General features: G+C 39.7%; 1 protein-coding gene across 3 annotated transcripts; it reads left to right on the top strand.

The window, feature by feature from the left end:
• The first annotated feature begins 357 nt into the window (after positions 1–357).
• arih2 (ariadne homolog 2 (Drosophila)) lies at positions 358–17,523 on the top strand. Of its 3 annotated transcripts, none has more exons than XM_031745357.2 (15): positions 358–435; positions 6,273–6,817; positions 9,095–9,162; positions 9,645–9,717; positions 10,181–10,322; positions 11,606–11,727; positions 12,110–12,219; positions 12,889–13,006; positions 13,211–13,261; positions 13,579–13,600; positions 14,044–14,195; positions 14,517–14,660; positions 15,180–15,248; positions 15,443–15,559; positions 15,969–17,523. In XM_031745357.2, the coding sequence occupies exons 2-15, from the start codon at positions 6,554–6,556 to the stop codon at positions 16,038–16,040; spliced, it is 1,524 nt and encodes a 507-aa protein (XP_031601217.1). In that variant the 5' UTR covers positions 358–435; positions 6,273–6,553; the 3' UTR covers positions 16,041–17,523. The 3 variants fall into 3 exon arrangements, with proteins under 3 accessions (XP_031601217.1, XP_031601216.1, XP_031601218.1); XM_031745356.2 differs by lacking the exon at positions 358–435 and adding an exon at positions 1,886–2,042; XM_031745358.2 differs by lacking the exon at positions 358–435 and adding an exon at positions 2,171–2,394.
• The last annotated feature ends 703 nt before the right edge of the window (positions 17,524–18,226 follow it).

Below are 18,226 nucleotides of genomic sequence, written 5' to 3'. Positions count from 1 at the left end.
GACACCAGACGTTCAACCTCCCTCCTGTAGGCAGACTCATCCCCGTCTGAGATGAGTCCAATAACGGTGGTGTCATCTGCAAACTTGATTAGCTTGACAGACTGGTAGGTGGAGGTGCAGCAGTTAGTGTACAGGGAGAAGAGCAGAGGAGAAAGAACACAGCCCTGAGGGGAGCCGGTGCTGATGGTCCGGGAGTCCGAGACATTCTTTCCCAGCCTCACATGCTGCTTCCTGTCCGTCAGGAAGTCAGTGATCACCTTGAAATGGTGAGTAAACACAGGTGTTACTAATCCCATATTAATTATGTTCTTGAAGGTTCAATTGTATTTAGGCACAGAGTCTTGATCACTGTGAACTGCCTGTGTTTACCTACAAAAGGACTGCCAGAAGATGGCCTGACTTTGGCTTGCCTTTCTCTCATTTTCTTATGAAAAGGTAATGATTGTTTATGAGGTTTTTAGGTAGAGTGCAAGGCATTCCTTAAAAGTAAAGACAACATCAGTGTAAACTGCAGAGGTAAAATGTGTCATGTTGCAGCAGTAACAGCTGACTGAACATCAGCTCCATTAGAAGATCCATCTTCCTCCTCAGCAATTCCACCATATTACCAGACCATTTCCCTCTGGGGCTTAGCCCTCGACTTCTCTCAGGCACTGCTGAGAAGCACAGCAGAGGATAATGCATAGTTTATCAAGCCATCACTCCTATACCTTCATAGCAAAAGAACTGTAAGTGTAATGTTTCAGTCTAGCTGAAGAGCTGCATTAGACTGCCTGCAGTTACAGCTTTAGGAGGAATGGAAACAAAAGCAGGAGCAATTTAGAAATGCAGCTTTATGCCAGGATGTATTTGATACCAAAGACGATGAGTTACTGGCACGAAAGGATCGAATTTCATAAAGTGACATTCGAGGATCAGGATAAACAGCACACATATGCACATACATTCAAAAAATATATACACACACAGACACACTCCTGCACTGCCGCTGCACGGCCAGTAGGGGTTGTAGAAGGGCGTAAAACTAGAAACACGTTTAACACAACGATACTCAATTGAAAACCCATTTGCTAACAGCAGTGGAGGAAGTATTCGGATCGTAAAGTACTCGGGTGCAAGTAAAAGCCTTCTTACAGTTACATAGATAAAAGCAACCCGTGTGTCATCGCCAAAGTACCGCTAATAATAAAAAAAATAAGTACTCCGTGTGGGAAAATATTTAATTAGATTATTATTGATCGTGCATTAATGTAAAACAGGCTTGTGCTTTATAGCTAACAGAGGCAATTTCTAGCTGCAACAAATGATTAATAAATACTGAGAAATATCACAAGTACTCTGGTTGATAACAAGAGCAGTTGCCAGTTTTCTATCAACCTGGCTCAATTACGAAGGTAAATATGTTGCACTGTGTGAGAACTTTTATCTTGTACGCGTTTGTAAAACATGAAGTTTCTAAAGGTAACTATTTTTTAGATTACTGAACGGGCATAAGGAAACACAGTCTCAGACTATACAGTTACTTATGCAATCTTTATAACCTGGATGGGATTTAGGTGTCACGTTATAAGAGCAATATGCCGGGAGAGAATTTTCTATGTGTGTAAACCATAGACTGTATACAGTGGACATAGGCTACAGTATCCTGAGAAATTTGAATTTAGAATTAATCCTCTTTGCAGCATGAAATCAATAAATCAATCTCTCTGCATAGTGAAGGTCAAACATCCGAGGAAAATTATATTGATCAAAACATGGATTTAACCAGATGTATGTTTGGAAGAAAACAAAACAAAACAAAGCAGACATTTGGTGCTTGAATACTACCGGACAAAACAAGAAGTGCTGCATCTTTCCTTGCAGAGAGAGAGAGAGCAAGGCTGCGAGAGAAACGCGGACGTGACGTCACTGTTAAGTACCCCTGTAACGGTCTATCTTCCGCCTACCAGCCAAGCAAAAGAGTGTAAATCGCTCTTAGGATTTCCTTACTCCAAATTCGCCTCTGGTTGTCACCGCGGGCTGGCTTGACTCTGCACTAAGAGGTAAACCTCACCGACTTTAAACAGTGGAAATTCACGCAGCGGTTGTGTAAACGTGCCTCTTTGCTCCCGAGCTTCTCCAGAGGCCCTTGTTTACATCTCGATCCCCGGACTAGAGTGGATGAGAGGCGGAGGCACAGCGGAAGAGAATGAGGAGGAGGGGTGGCTACCTGGCTAGCTCTTATGTTGTCAATTCTAGTGGGGGAACATATTAAAAGTGTTCCTTGAAAACTTTTGCAAGTGTGTTATGAAGGTGCTCAACAGTCGTAACTCGTCCGAGTCGTGGGTTTGCAATTGCGTGACTTCCTCTGCTCAACAGAAATACCAGCACGCTAGCCAGCTAATCCAGCTAACGGTAAGTTAGCCAGCTGTTGTGTGGATTTAACTTCAGAGGCGCTTTGAGCCGAAACGCTGAAGTCCAGGCACGACCGGGTGCTTATTTGCGTGATTTAATCTCGACTCCCCGCTACCCTCATCCTCCCACAAGACCTGTTATCAAACCTGTGCTGAGTCGCTGTAATACATTAGCCTAGCAAGATGTGTGTCACCCAGTTTGCTGCCTATTTTTATCCTGGATCGGGCGGAATGCGAGCGTTCGTCTGTCTGCCGGGGCCGACTGGCAGGCTTTCCCGGCTAACCTTGTTTTCTGTCCAGTGGATATTTACAAAGTCACATTTTGAACACCGGTGCCAGCAGTCGTCTTTGATCCCGTGTCTGTTGAACAAATCACATGTCGAAATAAGCCTACTAGAGGGGCCTTTGTGCTGTCACTGTTTTAGTTATCCTCAGTGTATTTTCCGTTCAAGAGTGGGGGGATTACTTTGTATTACACGGCGAAGACACACGTTTTCTCAAGAAGTAACAAACGCAGGCTTCTCGCCCATATTTAAAAAAAACAAAAAACAAAAAAAAAAACACGTCAGGTTCTGTGCAGTGTCGGTTTTAGAAAGTAAATGCAGTTTATATAAAGCATCTGTCTGTGTTAGACCCCAACCGATATACTGGAGGTCCAATATTAGTGGCTAGAATTAGGTAGGAGTTATCAATGCGTATTGGTGTTTATAATATGGAAGCTTGTTTCCAGCACTGATAATGAAACTTTGGGGCATTGTCTCAAAATTTGTAGCTGGGAGATGCTTAACTTGAACTTATGATATGACCTGAAATGATGGCCTAGCTGTGCCTGGCCCAGTGGTGCAAACAAGCTTGCATATTTATGACTCATAAATGAAAATGTAAAAAGTAAAGAAGAGAATGGTGAAACACCCTTCGCCTGTGTTATGAGTGTTATCGTTGCATAGTTTGATTACCCGAAGGGACTTGTTAACTTCACTGTTGGCAACACACATTTTTGGAAACACTAACATAAACAGCTGATGATGTTGAGCAGAGCTGAATAGAGAGTAAACGCATAACTACACTTAACAGATGCTAATGAAATCCATTTCAGATGTCTGAAAGGTAAAAGGTATATGTGTATGTATAAATGTCAGATAATCAGATTTGTAAATTGACTAATATCTGTATGATATCAGTCGGGCTAGTCTGGGTAAAAAACAAAACAACAACCCGGTTTTCTGATATGTTGAAATCAGTTGTACATCACGGCTATACTGTTATGGGCTTGTGATTGTCTGGGTTTAATGGGATCTTTCAGATGTTCAGTAGAATAATATGATGTAAAAGTATTTCAGCATTAAAAGAAACATCAGGAAGGTTCATCCTTGGGAAAGATGTGAGAAGCTGAGTCATGTAAGTGTAACTGAACGATGTACCCTTGAAGTTAGCGACCATGGATTTAATCCAGTCACAGCTGTTCATCTTAACATAATCTTCCTTTTTTTTTTTCTTTTTTTTTTTTTAGCTTGTCATCTATAACAAGATTTAATTTTCTCATTAGACCACATTTTCTTGTAAATGAACCAAATTTAAGAACTAGTGATTATTTTGCCTGACTTGTTCTGAGGTACGACTCCATTTAAGTGTGTTATTGAGAAATTTTCACAAAAGGTCATTTCAGGCTCTCCTCAGTGGGTGAACCACCAGCTCCTCTGTTCGGAATGACTTTAATCACTAAGTCAACATTTCATCCACACATCACGGGGACAAATTAATACTAAAATCCACAATCTACCTTCCAGTTGAAGTGTATTTAATCACATCTCACAAAGACTGCTGCCAGCTTGATGCAGTTCACCACACTCTAGGAAAGTCAGTATTGTTAATGGTCAAAAGTAATGGTGGTCAAATTCATTTGATCCAGTATCTCTGATTCTCATCCATCTGCGTTCCCCAAGGAATAAGACATGTGATTAGGTTGTTATGTGGGTCATTAGTTCATTCCAGTTCATTCCAGTTTACTTCAGTTTGTCATAAAACTTTGGCACAGGCATTTTTTTAAATTGTGTGTTTGTTTTTTTTCCCTTTTGTTTAATTTAGTAACAATCATTTTAAATCAGTTGGTTTGTTGGGGAAACATTTTAATCGGTGTTTTATTTTTTATTTTTTTGTCAGAGCACAATTTTCTAGAGATTATAGGACATTTGCTTTCTATCACATTGAGGATGATAACGGATCATTACATTGTATTTGCTGCCATTCTCTTAAGTACATTTTGACCTTGTGAGCCAACGTTCCAAGGTATTACTCAGAGATTCCTAGAAAAGATATCATGGTAGTAGATGTTTGACAGCTGTGAAAGCCCTATTCAACCTTATCTGCAGCCTGTAATCATAAGCGTTTATGTCTTCAAATATGATTTCTATTATTTTATGGTTCCTCCTTTTTTCTTTTTTTTTTCCAACTAGAGTTTCTTACTCAGGCTTTTTTTAAGTTTTATTTTTATCTTTTTTTATCTGTCAATGCATGTTTGTTTTTATTTTTTGTTTTTGTTGTTGTTTTTTTGTTTAGTTTAGTTTAGTTTAGCTTTGCAGCATGTAATTTGTTTACAGAATTATGTAGTAATAAAAAAATTACAAGGGATTTACAGTAGTGTGCAAAAATCACATTTATTTGTCAACACAGTCTGAACTCTCTTAGCCATGCTTTCTTGTAATTTCTTAAAGTTGTCTTCAGGAATAGTTCTCCAGGCTCCTTGAAGAAATTCAAAGCTCTTCTTTGGATCTTGGATGCCTTTCATTTATTTCTCTTGTCAAGATGATCCCTCTGTTTCAGTAATGTTGAGGTCCGGGCTCTGGGGAGGCCAGTCCATGACTGACAGTGTTCCACTGTGTATCAGATTCTTTTCATCTGCCATTAATAGTTTTTTAGGCCTGCCACTTCTTCTTTGGTCCTCGAATTGTTTAATTTCCTCATGTTTTTGCCAATCTATGACAAGTTTTTGGGTTATAGCATTTTGGGAATCACCTAGTTGGGAAAAAATATTGTTTATATCCCTGACAAACTGTGTTATCTTTGGCATTTTTCATAAGAGGAAACAAATTATGCGTTTTTGTGACAGTATCAAAGTGCGTGCAGGTACAATTTACAATTAGTTTTTGCCAAGTTGTCTGTTATGTATAGACACAACACTGGTTCATATCCTGAGTTAGGCGCTTTCTTTAATGCTTGAATGATTTGTAGGTCAGTGTTAAGAAGCTTAACTAACAAACAAACAAACAGAAAAATCTTCTGGAAATAGTCAAGCACGAGAACTGGGTTGAAAATAAGTGAAAAAGCAGCCTAAAAAAACCTACAAAACATATTTTGAAAGATCTTCAGAAAACCTGGAGAACTCTTGCTCGAGAGCACTTTAAAAAATTACAAGAAAGTCCAGCTCCTTGGAATGAAAAAATAAAGAAATGATGGGTGGCTGAAAGCTTTTGCACAGTACTATAGATTATTTACGTGCTCACTTCATTGTACGTGTTTACTTTGTTGAAACGGAGAAAATGGCATTAGAGACTCTCCCCAAAATAAGAAAGTCAACATTGAGTGGCTTAGTGCGCATGTGGTGTCAGTGTATTTTACCATGTGATAATGCAGGCATCGTCTCTAGATTTACTTATGTATTTATTGTCTTTCATGTACAGAAATGATGTTTGTAAATGAAACTTGAAAGGAGAGGGCAGATGTGGACAAAGCTAGAATTGCTCATTCTTAAAAAAATTAAATTGTCTATAATTCCAAAAAACAAATGATCAACAGGAAATGTTATCCACTTTTTTTCTAACTCTGTCTTTCTGTCCATTTTCCTTATTCAACTTTCTTTTTCCCCATTCCCCTTTTCTCCAGTCTTTTTCTCCTCAGATTATCCAAACAAACTTTCCAAATGAGTGACGGGGAGTGTGACTTCTTTTGCTTCTTCCGCTGCTGCTGAGCGCGCTGTGTATGCGCTTCAGGCAGACGGGAAGGCACAGTGTCTCGTAGAGTGAACTGGCACGAGAAAGTGGAAAGAGGGCGGGGAGAAACGAGGAGGTGGCGCATCAGTCAAGCCATTTCAGCTCATTGGACGAGTAGGATCCGACAGGTAGGCGGGTAGTCTACCTGTCCGGGTTATCAAATCAGTCGACTGGATGTCTGTGGACATGAATAGCCAGGCGTCGGATAGCAACGAGGAAGACTTCGGGGTGAACTCAGAAGAGGAGGATGAGGATGATGGAGGAGAAGAGGAGGATCCGGGTGATATTGCAGGATACTACGACGGAGTGGCCAGTGACGTGGAGCAACAAGGCGCCGACTCCTTCGATCCAGAGGAGTACCAGTTCACCTGTCTGACCTACAAAGAGAGCCAGCGGGTGCTGATGGAGGAGGTTAACACTGTGGCTGCCGCACTGAAGGTGAGTGGAGCTGCACTCTTCTCAAAAACTTTTGTTTAGTATATGAAATAAAAATCTGAAAGGCAGAAGCAGGGTGCAAGTGTGTTTTTTGTTTTTTTGTTCCCCCCCCCCCCAAAGTTAGGTAATTCAGTATGGGTCACCTTCATTTGTCATCCCTCATATGTCATGTTATTGAAAATATTAAAAAACTAATTCTTTCTTGTTTACAAACAAACATAGTAAATCGCAGGTACAAAGTTATCATGGATCACCAACAAAATTGCAGTTGGGTAAATTTATCAAATGAAGCAAATTATTATTTATTTATTTTTCAATTGGAGCAGAATCTATTGGAAAGGTGGATAAGAGAGAAACAGGAAATGTTGCAGAAGAGTCAAGGAAGGCATGCGGTGGCATGCAGTCTTGCATCCTTCCTCATGCATGCTTTACTCATGCAGCCCCCTTGGCTTTAAAAAAAAAAAAAAAAAAAAAAAAAAAAAGGCAGTGTTTCCAGTAGTTAGAATTCAGCTGATACAGACTAGCTTGTGGTATGTGTTACCCGTGGGAAAACACACCTTAGAACAATGTTTCACATGTTCATGTGTGAAAATAGATGGCACAGCATTTTTTAGCGGCCATTTACTCTGCTCCTAATGTCATTAAGATGTAGTTTTCAGGAATGGTTGAAGTCTCAAACTCCATGTATAGCATCGCTATATAGTCAAGTCAAATCTCCTTTAACCTCCTAAGACCCGAACTCTTTCATGGCATGCATTTTTAATTTCTCTTTGCTATTTGGGCTGATTGGGACCTGATGAATGTAAAAACAAAGACTTATCAGAATTTTATTTATTTAATTTTTTTTATACATGATTTTTTGTTTCTGAGAAAAATTAGATTCACATATGAGGACATTTGCTTTAAATTTTGATAGAACAGTGGCAGTATGATGTTCTCGTAAGTGGATATCAGGCTCTTGTAGAGCAAAATTTAGTATTTTGGTCTAGAGAACCTGAAATTCTGATGTCCACATATGTGGACACCAGGTCCAAGGAGGTTAACTACAAAAGACCTTTTTGAAGGTCTAGTTCACAAAACCTGCTGTCAGAAGGTTCCAGGTGAACATAAAAAATAAATAAATATATAAATCACCAATACCAGTCTTTTGAACTGATGGAAGGTAAAGTAAAACATTTTGACAATGAGTGACAGTTTGATTGTAGGAAAAAGGGTGACTAATTGAAAACATCTCCCCTGCTGTTAAGTGCAGGGATGGATTTGGGCATGTGTTGCAGCTAGAAGCAGTGGAAATACTTCAGTTGTATTTCAATAAATTCTTGAAGCAAACATTAGTATGTGTTTAAAAAAAAAAAAAAAGACAATGGCTTCAACTGCTCTTGTTGTAAAAGTACTTCAAAGTCTAAAAGGGGCAGGGTTGCAGATCAAAAATCAGTGGAGACCAGAAAAGTGCAAGAATCTTTCAGAAGGTGTTTGCAGTCAAAAACAGGCAGAAATTCCCTAAACAAGAAGTGAAAACCTTTACAAACTGTGATACTTGTCAGTGGGATGTTATAAAGAACGGAGTGAAACTTTTGGTCTGGGCTTTTATCCTTTTTCTCATTTTTACATAATCTGTAAAAGATAAAAACAAATCTTTATCCCTTCAGGTCACCTGTTTTGGGTAACATTGCTAAGTCGACAGGTTGTTTTCCATCAACATGTTACTTTGCTCAGAGTTCCACAGAGTCAAATCTGACAGCTGCACAGCACAACTGCAGTCCCCTGTTAGCAGAGCTGAGGCATGTGTTTTTCTTGATGGCACTAGGTGAAATGAACAAGTATGCCTCAGTGCGTTTGCTGGAATAAGTCCTAAGGGTTACATTAAGAGTTTAAAACACAAGAGCAAAGACAACGTTACATTTAAGAAGACTTGGAGTGTCTTTTCTTTATTATAAAATTGTAATGGCATTTCTTTTACCGTAAGCTCAGTTCATTAAATCTCTACCTTCGCTACTTTGAACGAACTGTCTACTTTTTTGTTTTGCCACTAAGTCGCTTGTTGTGTAGCAGAGGTATTACTAAGAAGGAAACCTTTGTAGGTCAGGACTATAATGCAGCGTTTTGACCATCAGCCAAACTTGGATCTGAGTCATTTGTAGAATTACACACAGAGCTCGAGTAGCATTCTTTCAACAAAGGAAGTCACACACCAATCTTTTAAGCAATCTTTTATTTCTTAGAATTGGACATCATCGAAGCAACATCTCAACATCTCTGCGTCCCTTCTTTCTCCCACAGGTTGTACCGTCAGTAGCAAAACTGATCCTGGTGCATTTCCACTGGCAGGTTTCACAGATACTGGACAGGTATGTCTCCACTGCTTCTCATCTTTGCAGAATTTCTTTTGCAAAATCTGTTCTTCACATCCCTTTCTCAAATTTATTTTCTGCCCTTGCACTTCCTCGTCTTCACTGTTTTTATCTCATTATCTTCCCGTGTAATATCACTCTGCAACTGCCCCCCCCTTACCCATTTTTACTTCACTCAGACACTCTTTTCTTTCTCATTTTTGTGTTGTTTGAACTGCACAGACTAAATGTTTTTTTTTTGTTGTTGTTTTTTAAGCCCGTCATTTTTTTTTTTTTAACAACTTATGGCAGACGGTATCAAAAAAGTTAATAAGCTTAAATTACATTTACTTTTAGTACTCATTGATACTTAGTAACACATTCGACTTGATATGTCTTCAGGCATTTAACATCCACTTCTTTGTTGATCAACTTTAATGTGCTTGTTTGTGCTGTTGACTTCCTCATTTGACCTCTGCTTCTATCCACGTTTTCCACAGATATAAGTCCAACTCGTCTCTGCTTTTGTCAGACGCTCTGGTCCAGCCCAGCAGCACGTGCAAATCAGTCACTGTGAGTGGGGTATAATCATTTGTTGTCACCAATTCAAATCTGTACTCATATCTGCATCAAAGTAACTGATTGTAATGCACCAGATAATCCACTTGTACTAACACAGCTGATCAGAGTACTCTGGCTTTATATTAATATTTGAAATTTGTCTTTATTAAATCTTTATTTAAAAAAAAAAAAAAAAAAAATTCTTCTTACCATTGAGCTAAGAATTTTATCGTATTTTTATTTCCTTTATTGTCTTTTAATGTGTATGGTGTTCAGTTTTTCTGGATTTTAGTGTAGATTCTCTTGGCTATATAATTTTAACTCTGGTCAAATTTGTTGTTTTAAATGCACTATATTAATAAATCTGACTTTTGACTGCTCTCGTCAGAAACTTTAAAAGTGTGCTTTGTGTACATTGATCTTACCAACAAGCTCTCCAGTTTATCAGGCTGATTGTTCTCGATTTCTCTTTCAGGCCCCTCAGTCCCTCCAGTGTGGTGTGTGTCTACAGGTCGTACGGAGAGACTCTCTGCTGGCACTGCCCTGCCAGCACTCCTTCTGTAAAGCATGCTGGGAGCAGCACTGCACCGTACTGGTCAAAGATGGCACGGGAGTGGGTGAGTACACAGCAAGCATGTTTGTAAGCATCTCTGTAGTCATCAGAGCAGTTATTAGAGTGGGAGTGAGTCACAGTTTGTTTGATCAGAGCTCCCAAACGTCTGTTCAAGAATCTGTATGTCTGCACTTTGTATATTTATGTACTGGTATGTGTATTTGTCCACTAAGGGTTTCATCACAGTTTCAGGCTCTGATCTGCTTTGCTTTACTGCCAAACCAGTGTAGTTTGCAGAGTGGTGTTTAATTTGCGCTACATCAGCCACCCAGCGATACCATGTTTACTAACAGAAAACACTGCACGGATGTCCATATTTATTTGTGCTTCTGCATGTGTGGAAAATTAAAGAATGTCTTTGGACTTGGAAGATAAAGGTGGTGTAATGTGACCTTTTGATGATTTCCATCTGGTGTGGAGTTAAACAGGCAGACATGCTTCTGCAGAAGCCTCATTTATCAGTGTGTGTCTGTGAAAGAGTGTGCTTGTGTCAGCAGGATGGCAGATGGGTGTGTGGGTGTGTACATTGATCGTTTCTAAGTTTTTTGAGCATTATACTGTAGACCTGTGCCAGATACCTTTCCTTTCCATGAGTGGTTACTGCTGCTCATCACTGTTACTCACTCAGTAGAGGAAAAAGAGAAATCAGTGTAGCCGCTGGAGCAGAGGAACACCTCACACTCTGACAAAAAGTTGGTAAATCTAGTTACAAACTTATGTTAGCAACAACTAGATGAACTGAAGCCTGACTATTGCTCCTGTGACTGAGAGAGAGGTCAGACACCTAAGCTGAGATCCAAATGATCAGAATAGTCCAATATTTGGGTTCAGCTCTTGTACGTTTTATGTGTGATAAAGTGCATAGTTTACCAGGCTCCCTGTAGCTGCATGTGTGTGGGAGTGCAAATGCCTTAGCAGTGAGATGTGTGAGGATGTTTGTGTGCATGTCCCTGTACTGCCTTTAACAGTCTCTCTGATAAAGTCAATCCATGTAAGCTAGTCCTCCTCAGTCTGATAAGTGTCTCTATATCAGCTGCACTAAGGAAGGGCCTGTGGTGACAGATGACCCCAGTCTAGTTGTAGGTCAGTGTAACACAAGAAACCAGCCTGCTAAGGCCAAACATGGCTGCAGTGAAACTTTTGCATGCGTGTCATTAAATTTAAAGGGTGGGTTTATTTGTATATTTGTACTATTAAGCACACAGAGGTCTCTGTAGTCACTGTCTACATCTTATTTGTCTCACTGTTGGCGATTCGGAACTGTAATAAATGTGCACGTGTGTTCAGGTATCTCGTGTATGGCTCAGGACTGTTCCCTGCAGATGCCAGAAGACTTTGTCCTGCCACTGCTGCCAGGAGAGGAGCTCAAGGACAAATACAGACGCTACCTCTTCAGAGACTATGTCGAGGTCTGTGACAGTCTCTGTGTTTGCTCAGATACTGCGTCAAAGTCTGCATGTATAGTGAATGAGAAGCATCTGAAGAGGCAGTGAGAACTGAGTTGGCCTATTTGTGTTTGCTTTGAATCAGTGAATGTTCCACACACAGCGTGAAATCTGACTTCTTTTCTGTATATATGTCTGTCTCACCCGCTAGGTATCTTTGTTAATGCCAATTCTGATATCTCAATCAGACAGTCATTTCCAGCAATCATTCCCTCAAATGACAAAGAAATACATCATCAGTTGAAATTAATTACCAAGGTTGTCTTATGTCAGATACTTGTGCCTACATTGGAGGTGAATTCAAATGATATATGTGTGCTAATTGTGTCTTCTGTGCATTCTGCAGAGTCACTTCCAATTGCAGCTGTGTCCAGGTGCAGACTGTCCCATGGTCATCAAAGTGCAGGAGCCACGGGCACGTAGAGTGCAGTGTAGCCGCTGCAGTGAAGTCTTCTGGTAAGTGACACATTGAAACAATTGTTACTACTTTGTGTAACAATTTCACACAAAGTAGATTATTCATTTGTTTTGCTGTCTAATTAAAAGTCTCATTACCATACTGTTGTTCGTTTGTTTTGGGGGGAGTTGTTGTGGGGGTTTTTTGTTTTGTTTTTTGGCGCTGGTTATAAATCCTGCTAAGTTAGTAGAATAACATCCTGCTAAAAATAAAAATAAGACAGATTACTACTATTTTCTCACAGATTTCACCAGCTTTATACCTTTTTTTTAAAATATGTTTTTATCTTGGCTCACAACATTAAAAACCTGCACATTTACAGATATGCAAAGAGCTAACATCGTGTTTCATGAATTAGTAAATTGGATCATTGTTTCACATACAGATGTTTAACTAAAAATTATCCTCGTAAGTTTTTCCCCTTATGTGAATTTAAAAAAAAAATTATTATTAGAATCTTTATTTTATGAATCCAGAAGCTATGGGGTGAATTATTTGCAGAATCTGTTACTTGTTCAGACTTCATATGGTGGAATATTGTTGTCACTACTGTAATTGGTTCATATTTTTTTCCTGAGAACTTTACTCAGTTTCAACATTGGTCTGTTCTTTGTGTCACTGTAATCAGTGAAGCTTATCACTGTCTGTGTTTGTTATCTTTTCCTCAGTTTCAAATGCCGTCAGATGTATCATGCACCCACAGACTGTGCAACAATTAGGAAATGGCTGACCAAATGTGCAGACGACTCAGAGACTGCAAACTACATCAGCGCCCACACTAAAGATGTAAGAACATCTGCATGTAAACACACTGATATGCGCATGTACTGTAACTGCTGTTGCTTGCACACACTTGTGCGCCTGCACACCTACTTTCGTTTTGAACTCCGTTGGTCACAAATCTTGCACAGTTTGAAAATATAATTTGTATAAACACTGCAGATTTTTAGCTCAAAGTAGGAAGTTAAGAGCTCTGTGTTTGTCTTCTAGTGTCCTAAGTGCAATATCTGCATTGAGAAGAATGGAGGGTGCAATCACATGGTGAGTCAGAGCTGAAATTCACACTTTCCCAGAACACAGGAAACACTAAAAATACATTCACATTCTGAGAGCTGCTGTCCTCAACTCTAATCATTTGCCACTTGAGTGAATCATTCCAGAAAGATGTTACTTATTTGTGTTTGCTTTTCATTTATTAAAGTCTCTAAGCTGTATGTGTGAGAGCATTGTGTTCATTAGTCTTGTGTGATCTGCCGAATGGCTTTGATTCATGGTCCTAGTGAATCTTAAATTGTGTTTTCAGGTTTCTGGTTCACTAATTTGACTTCCTCCTTTTTTTTTTTCTTTCTTTGTTTCAGCAATGCTCCAAGTGCAAACACGGTGAGTTGGCTGTCTCAAAATGTCACACCTCTTCTATGATTCAGAGAAGGATTCTGTGGAGCAATTTGCATCCATCTGGGATAATGACTGCATTTCCAAGAAATTCCCAGTCACGGCTTGCTACTATGTTCTTGAAAACAAAACGTTAGAAGCTGCGGTTTGGCGGACTAGCAGACACGGCTTCTTCTGAGCTGCTCCAATTATCAGTTACACAAAAATGTGGTTAATTCAATCTCTGTGCCATTCATTGACATAACAATATATTATCCACCACTCTATCACATCATCCTCTTTAGACTACTAGAAATAAGAACTGAAGTTATAATTATGGCTTTTTTTTCTCTCTCGCTCTCTCTTTTTTTTGGGTTTACTTGTGTGTACTGTGAAGTCAACATGTGCTGTGGAGCGTCCATAAATCTGTTTTGTTTTTCCTCCTGTGAAAGACTTCTGCTGGATGTGTCTTGGAGACTGGAAGACTCATGGCAGTGAATACTACGAGTGCAGTCGCTACAAAGAAAATCCTGATATAGTCAACCAGAGCCAGCAGGCTCAGGCCAGAGAGGCCCTCAAGAAATATCTCTTCTACTTTGAGAGGGTAAGCTGTTTTTCAGTAGAAAGGCTCCAGGTTAAACAAACCTGACTTTTTATGTCCTATTTCCAAACACTCTGATACAAACCTTTTTTTGCTATTTTGTTTGTCAATTTTTTTTTTTAAATTTCATTTTCTCTGAAGCTTTACTGGGATTCAAAGAATTATGGCTTCTTAAACTATCAACAAACCTACATTTTTAGACAAGAGGGAGGTTAACATTGTATAAAAGCTTTGTGGGACATTGGAAATTAAAAGATTCTGCACCCCATCTAAAGTGCCGTACTGCTAGAAACAAACTAATATTAAAAAAATTTTTTCCACCAGTGGGAGAATCACAACAAATCTCTGCAGTTGGAAGCTCAGACATACCAGAGGATTCAGGAGAAGATCCAGGAGAGGGTAATGAACAATCTGGGAACCTGGATTGACTGGCAGTACCTGCATAACGCTGCAAAGCTACTGGCAAAGGTACTGTGGCTGCATGTATGCATGGGTAGTGAGTTTCAGAGGTGGAAATGCAGAAATGGGGAAGCAGATGCACATAGAGGGAAAATAATAATAATAATATCAACCATGATCTATTTATTCATTTCCTTTGGGTTGAATCATAGTTACAATCAAGTTTGAGCTGCAAATAACTCAACATCTTTGATTAACTAGAATTCAGAAACACACTGAGCATGTGGTCTCCCAGCATATCAGTGTAAATGTGCGTCTCATTTAGTGCTTATTTGATGCATTTGAATACACTTTTAACACTGCACTGATCAACTGGTTCCTTTCTGCTTTTAAAGGATTTCAAAGTGAAAATCTGCTTTGTAACATGTCTATGAAAATGCCTCACATGCAACATGTCTGCTGCTTGGGTTGAGTATATACAGATGGTGATAAAGTTTAAGTTTGTGTAAATTTGAGTTTTTGTGTGCAAAGTAAAATAACGCAAGTAAGCCTGTGCAGTGTTGTGATTGCATGTTGTCTTGTTCCTAGTGTCGCTACACACTGCAGTATACCTACCCTTACGCCTATTACATGGAGTCGGGCCCGCGCAAGAAACTGGTGAGAAACAAGCTTCAATAAATGATATAATATCAGCTGTGATTTCAGTGTCTTCCTTTTACCTTTTACTGTCCTACCACTGACTTTGTATCTGTTCAGTAAATGTAATTGTGACTTCAGTCAGATTTCTCTTTGGGTGAGGGGAAGTGATTCTTTTGACCTGATGTTTGTGTTCCTCCATGTGTCCTCTGTAGTTTGAGTACCAGCAGGCCCAGCTGGAAGCAGAGATAGAAAACTTGTCGTGGAAGGTCGAGCGAGCCGACAGCTACGAGAGAGGAGGCGAGGGGGAGCTCAGCGCCAGTGACAGAGGGGTGAGAGAGTGTACTAAACAATGGGAGGGAGGGGAAATGCATTAGGTCTGTAAGAGGAGAACACTACAGGAGGATGACAGCCATGGGAATCTGTTGCTGGTTTCATTACATCCAAGTAATGACAGCACATGAAGCATGGTGGAGTATTTATTTGTTGTTGAGTTGATTTCCAAGTAAAATAGGTGACTTTTTTTGTTTTAGGCAAGGCCATGGCTCATTAATTTGATAAACAATGGCTCTCAGACATAAGGGAGTAAGTGATCCTGCTGAGATCCATTAGGTGTTTCATATTATTTTATTGACAGAAAAGTGTGGCATCAATAAATTGGTTTGGTGGTTTTTTGTTATTGTTTTTTAAATAATAGTGAGTGATTTCTTTTTTTTTTTCTTTTCTTTTTTTTTTTTGCAGGATCTGGAAAATCAGATGCACATTGCTGAGCAGAGGCGACGCACGCTGCTGAAGGATTTCCACGACACCTGAAGCTCCATCGCGACTGCAAAGCACCAGCATCTCCCTCTTTACTTTCTTCCTTCCCCGCCTCCTAACCTTTACTTCTTTCCATGACCACGCCTCGGTGCAGTCATACTTTACCCCCTCCTTTTGCTTCACTGCACTCACTTGTTTGCTTCCGTCTTTCCCACCCCTCACTCCCAAAAGGCTGCAGGGCCACAGAGTGGCACGATTGTATCAGCCGCTCCTCTTCATCATCCCCGCCCCGTTTACAGGTTTTTGCTTCAATGTATCACATTTACTGTGGTTACACTGGTTTCAGCATTTCAGATCTGATCGTGTAGGTCACAGCTCAGAGGGCTTCTGTCAGCTGCTTTGCTTTTTATTTGTCAGTAAACATCGAGACACTGGCACCAGCGCCTGAAAGCAGAGTGAAGCCTTATGAAAAGAGAGCAGAGCTGCTTTTTGCAAAAAATTGCTCATGACCTTTTGTGGCATAATCTCTAGTCAGACTGCCATGAATGGAAAAGCTTGTGTTCTAATAGAGATGAGGAAAAGCTGGGCACAGGATTTTGTTTCTTTTATTTATTTTTTTTCTTTAAGCAGAAGGTGCAGATGGGTGATGTTACAGCGACCATAATGGCTAGATTTCACTTGATGGTAGTTGCACATGCAAAGCTGAAATTTAGTTTCCTCTCCAGATATTTTTATGGGGGAAGAAAACACTGAGTGTTGAAGTTCTGTTGTTGGGGTTTGTAGTGCATCAGCTTCTCGCTGTTGGAGAGTGATATGATGGTGTCACAGCCCTCTCATATGATGCAAGAACCTGCATCATGCTGGAGGGAAGGTTTCATTTCTTTAACAAACACTTGTTTGAAGATTCACTTCTTTAGATTCAGTCACTAGTGTTTTATAGTAAACACACCTTCCCTCCACTGTTTTGTCTTTTGCTCCAGCAACCGCTGCCAGCAAAGAGTTGTTATGGTCGAAGTAAAACTACCGAATCAGTCCCGTTCTGGTCTCCAGATTCTAATGCTGTCGCTCAGTTGTGCTCAGCTAATCTAGATCCAAGCCAGCGTGATCCCTTTCCATTGCAAATCTAGCATTAGCACCTCCGCTGATCAGATCATGAAGTTGTTATGAAGCTGCGAGTGTAATCTCTGCCATTTACACACACTACAGCACCTCCCACTGACATGGCATGCACACGCCCACACACTCACGCTCAAACACTCCGCTGCAGCAAACGAACTGTTAATTTCTCTCCTTGTCCCATCTCATGCTCTCCTTTCTTTTCTATCATCCCCCTATACTTTATTTTGCCCTTGTTTTCTCTTTTTCCTTTCCGTGCTGACATTGTTCACTTTTCTTCTGAAAAATGGCTCTTCATAGATAGATCGTTTTAAAAAAAAATTGAAAAAAAAAAGAAAATACCAAAAAAAAAAAAGCTGTAATTTTCAACGGTTGTACATTAATACAGAAACAGAGTTACTGAGAGAGTTTTTAAACCGGATCCTGTCTCTTGTGTGTTAATTACAAACACCACTTCACACAGAATTTCACTTAAAGGTTTAAAGGACAAAAAATCAAGTCATTGTTTTATCCACATTTATTCAGTTGTTTTGTTTTGTTTTGTTTTGTTTTTTTATTTTAAGGAATTTTTATTATTTTTGTTTTTTACTAAATTAAAGGAGAAAATATGATTGAGTTAATGATCCATCCTTAACTGGAAGTTACACTCTGCTTTCTAAAAACAAACAAACTTCTGAAACAAAGTGTGTCTATAAATACACTTTGTTTTTATAGACACTGTCAGCACATGGTGTCTTGCTGGAAGAAGGCAACTGCCGTCAGGGTGTACACTGCAAGCAAGACTTGTATGTGGTCAGCCACAATGTTGATGTGTGTGTGGTACGTGTCAACAGTTAGACCTTTTTACCTCATAGCTAGCATCAAGGTTATTTGTGCTACAGTAGCTCTCCTGTGGGCCTGGAACGTTTTAGTACCTGCTTCCAAAACATTAGGAACCTCCTGGTCACTTGCTGCCTATTATATCTCACCCCTGGGTGACACAGCAACCAGGTAATGTTACCTCACCTGTCAGTGATTTCAATGACTTGACTGATCTATATAGGACTTAAGATCTAAATGTTTTTTTAGATCTTAAGTGCTGTTTTGTGCTGTCAATGTGAATTAGAGGAGTCTTGTACACAGCA

Source organism: Oreochromis aureus, linkage group 20 (genome assembly GCF_013358895.1).
Source record: "Oreochromis aureus strain Israel breed Guangdong linkage group 20, ZZ_aureus, whole genome shotgun sequence".
In the NCBI taxonomy this organism is placed as follows: Eukaryota; Metazoa; Chordata; class Actinopteri; order Cichliformes; family Cichlidae; genus Oreochromis; species Oreochromis aureus.
The sequence above is the reverse complement of the archived record's forward strand: the minus strand, read 5'-3'. Positions and strand labels throughout refer to the sequence as shown.